Raw genomic sequence first — 4,012 nt, 5'->3', positions numbered from 1 at the left:
CTGCTGAACGTTCTCATAGGCAGAACTAAGAGAGAATACAGCTGCTGAAGTGGGAACATTAATTACACTGAAAACTAAGCAGTGAAGCCACACCTGCACCAAGGATAAATTTAGCTAAACTCCATCCAATAGTATCTGCTCAGCTGTTTCCACCAATCCAGTAACAAAAAAGAACAGGCTCTGCATCCCAGTTGGTGAGAATGTAGCTGCGACTGAGCCAGCAGCTTCCCAGCCTGGCACCAGGGAACACTTCTAACCATTTTATAAACCTTCTTAGGAAAGCCACAATCCGCAGATTGTGGAAATCTGATCCCCAGACTTAGGAAATCCCCAAATCCTTTTGTTCCTGAACTGAGAAAACAACCTGAGCAGCTGCTGTCTCAGATGTGTGGGCTCAGACTTCTGACAGTTACCTTGGGATGCTTCTGAAGATGCTCCTCGTAAGTGCGTATCTTGGCAGTCAATTTAGCAACTGTAAAGAACAGACGTAAGAAGCCGTGTGAGAGCAGCAGCAGCTTTCTGGGGTGACACAGGATCATCTGCATTCCCTCCAAATCACCAGCTGAGGACCCACTGCACCACAGCAAGTATCACCACACAGCCCTCCAAATGAGAGCAAAACAAACCACAAGGTACAACCTACACAGCCCAAGTCAGAACTATTACTATTATGAAGCTGCTTAATTAGAGGATAAAAGTTTAACGACAGCTCATATGACTTTACCTGTAAAATGCCTCTTGCAGTCAATTACTGGTGACTTTACATTCACTTCACTTGGCTTGGAGGAACAGACACAAACTAAAGGTTCTTTCTAAAAGCAGAAGCCAGCTCTTAGTGATTTCAGGCACTGGATAAAGATGCTGATAGCATCCTGAGGAGCTGAAGGATGATAAGGAGCACATCTTGGTCAAAGGCAGTGTGGCCTCCATCCCTGTGCTGGCAGCCACAGCTCTCTGATACAGAGGGAAATTTGGGTTCCCCAGCTGTATCTAGTACGTCATTTGGTAATGAACGCAGTGCGATGCTTCATGTCATATAAGCACCCCAGGCAGGATGATGCACATGCCACCCCTGGGGGTTGGATACGGAGTAGGAATCTGGAAGGTGCCCTAGCAGACATTCGCCAGCGAGTGCATGCACTGCTTCCACAATGTTCCCAAACCCTGAACCCCCTCCAGGACATACTGCAGGTGCTCTCCTGAAGGAAATTCTCCTCTCTGACAGGAAATTTGAAGTGCTGGGGTGGGAATGGCTGAATAAAAGCAGAGATGTACCATCTGCCAACAATATCCTTCTACTTTTTTAACTTACCTTGCACCTCAAAAGAGCCATTGTCATTGGGAGACCTCCTGACCTTCTCCACCAGCTGCTCTATCTTTACTTTCATCTTCTCCTTCTGTGGATAACAGCAGAGAGCATGTCACTTTCTCAGGAGCACTAAAGGTCTGAGACACCCCAGCTCTCTTCCCAAATACCCAGACAAAGGCTTTGTAATTAATAGCCTTACTCAGTGTCCATCACAAAGCATGAAAATAGTGCTGCAAAAAGGGGCCCTGCTGCTTGCAGGACAGAGTACAGCAGCAAAGCAGCACAAAAAGATCTCAGCAGAACACACAGATGCCATTGTTCAAACCAAGAGTCCAGGCACACCCTTCACCCCAAGATTACAGAAAGAGGGTGTTGAAGAGGCCCTGCTGCTCTCACAAGTGTGGGAGAGAACTGAGGCTGAGCTCACACAGCAGCAGCCTTTCCTTTTTGCATCTTTTTAAAGCTTAAGTATTAAGCAGCAAGAAACAGCAAGATCTTTGTGCTGCCTTACAATTCACTTACTTTGTTTTCTGGGCATACAAAAAGTAAAAGCAGTTTGAAGCACATCAGCTGCCCAGTGCCCTGGTTTCTAGAGCACAGGCCTCAGCAGTAACACAAGTAACAAGTAACACAGCTCGTCTCCCCTGTGGCTTCTTCTTATTTTAGTATGTAATTATCATCATAAAGATTGCATGATGAATTTTAGGAGCATAGAAGACTTTCCACTCTCACATATTTAATAGCCCCAGATTTGCAGTCACTGAGCAACAGTTAAAGTGAAGGGCATTTAACAATACAGACAGGTCTTACACAAATGTGCTCATGAGATCTGCCACATTTTTTGATGGAAGTAGAATAGAACTAACCTGGCTTGCCATTTCCAGTGACAACAGCCTTTTCACTACATCATCCACACTGCAAGAGGATTGCAGATTAGTTTATAAGCTAGAAAGGAAGTATAATTAACTGCAGAAATGAGGTTAGGTTTTCAGAACATATTCTCTTTTCTCAACCTTAATTTACTCTGCAAATCTACAGCAGCTCTCCTCCCCTCCCACGCCTGTCAGGTATAAACTGGTTCTTGCATCCTAAGGGAAATCACAGCATGGATTATGGAACATGGAGGAGTTCTGCTGCTATGGGAAGCACAGTTATTTCAAATAACGATGAAGTCTTATCAATTCCAGAAACCTGATGTGCAAACTGGGTGCTGAAGACCAACCCCAAGTAAGCACATGAGGGCAAAATAATTTTAAGACCAGCTCCTTCAAAGATCTGTGAAAGTCTCAGAAACGCCACTGGGGGCTCTCCCTGCACCACACATGAGCAGAGCTGGAATCGAAGTTTAAACCCACTCAACTCCACGTCCAGATTTCAGCAGATGCCACTCCTTTTGAGTTGTTTAACTACGCACTCTCCAGCACCTGAGTTCAAGACAGGCACAGATTACTTCTAAGATGATTATTTGTAGTGTTTCAATATTATTTCTCTTTTTTCTGCACTACAAAGCCCACAGAAGATGTGGGCAACCAGCACTGAATCTTGCATTAAGAAAACAACCTCCTTAAACAATCCTCATCAGTGGCTGCTTTTGCAAATTCGACTTTCAAAATGACTGCAATTTCTGTGCTAAACTGCAAAGCAGTGACCACAGAACATTGATTAATTACCAAGCAGGTGACAGCTTCCACACAGTGTGATTGTGCCTGAGTAAGATACAAATCTCTGAGGAGAACAGTCCTTCCCTCTCCCTGTATCATACCTATTTACTACTGGGACATTGACATAACCTTTCTTCAGCATCGTGGGAGGAAGGTCATCCAAATGGCTGGGGATGTCTACAAAGAAGAGATTAACATTTGAGGAAGAGAAGTACAAAATCAGAGCTCTGAACATACTTGCAAACTAGATCAGAGGAAACAGGCTGCAAACAAGAGAGACTGTATGCTCCAAATAAGGAGGAAGAACTTAAGAGTTCGAGCTGAGATGGAAGGAATTGAGTGAATAAAATTGGGTGCAGCCTCTTGCCTTCAGCATGTTGGATTTACAACATGTTATACAGTCCACTGAGACCAGTGATCTCTTGCTAATGGCAATTACTGATCTCCCACACATTTATGAGCTGCTGAATTTTGGCTAACTTCTAATCTTGACATACCTTTCCTTCTTTTTCTCACAGGTCTGGCGTAACATCTGGCTGTCTGAATAAAGGGGCTGCAAGCTTGATAGGAGAAAACAGAGATTTATCACTCGTGTGCTTTTTTTAGCTATGTACACATTAAATACTGCTCAGTCTGTACTGGAAAGCTGGTCAGAGTACTTAAGACTCCAAGGTAATTAGTGGCCAGCCAGGTCTGTTGTCCGAAGGAGCGTGAACAGTTCAGTGTGGTTCTCACATGGGTGCTACAAGAAACGGGTGAAGCTGTGCTGCTTCAGGGTGATCTGAACCCAAATGACGAGAACAGAGCAGCAGGAAGAGATTACAGACACCAAGCGTTTTCTCCCCAGCCACACCGTGTCCATCTGATGAACTAATTCAAGCAATTCCATGTGTGAGTTAGAGGCTGCTCTGGACTATCCCAATGGCAGAGTGCAGAAGCATTGAGACCTAGAGACAACCTTTGAGCAGCACAGCTTGCTACAGGTGAGAATACTCATCCAGAGCCTGACTTGAGGCATTCTTTGACCTTTCCAGGATGAACT

General features: G+C 44.7%; 1 protein-coding gene across 1 annotated transcript in view; it reads right to left on the bottom strand.

The window, feature by feature from the left end:
• The window catches only part of MRPS15 (mitochondrial ribosomal protein S15), a gene marked incomplete at its 5' end in the record, with an annotated part of 5,337 nt that extends 1,807 nt beyond the window's left edge, over nucleotides 1-3,530 (bottom strand). The window contains 5 exons of the mRNA XM_010009250.1: nucleotides 414-472; nucleotides 1,313-1,397; nucleotides 2,176-2,224; nucleotides 3,072-3,147; nucleotides 3,468-3,530. Of these exons, the coding sequence (XP_010007552.1) occupies nucleotides 414-472; nucleotides 1,313-1,397; nucleotides 2,176-2,224; nucleotides 3,072-3,147; nucleotides 3,468-3,530 (332 nt within the window). The remainder of the gene's footprint in view (nucleotides 1-413; nucleotides 473-1,312; nucleotides 1,398-2,175; nucleotides 2,225-3,071; nucleotides 3,148-3,467) is intronic.
• Nucleotides 3,531-4,012: the final 482 nt, after the last annotated feature.

This window comes from Nestor notabilis, unplaced genomic scaffold (assembly GCF_000696875.1).
Source record: "Nestor notabilis isolate BGI_N333 unplaced genomic scaffold, ASM69687v1 scaffold29532, whole genome shotgun sequence".
Classification (NCBI taxonomy): Eukaryota; Metazoa; Chordata; class Aves; order Psittaciformes; family Psittacidae; genus Nestor; species Nestor notabilis.
The sequence above is the reverse complement of the archived record's forward strand: the minus strand, read 5'-3'. Positions and strand labels throughout refer to the sequence as shown.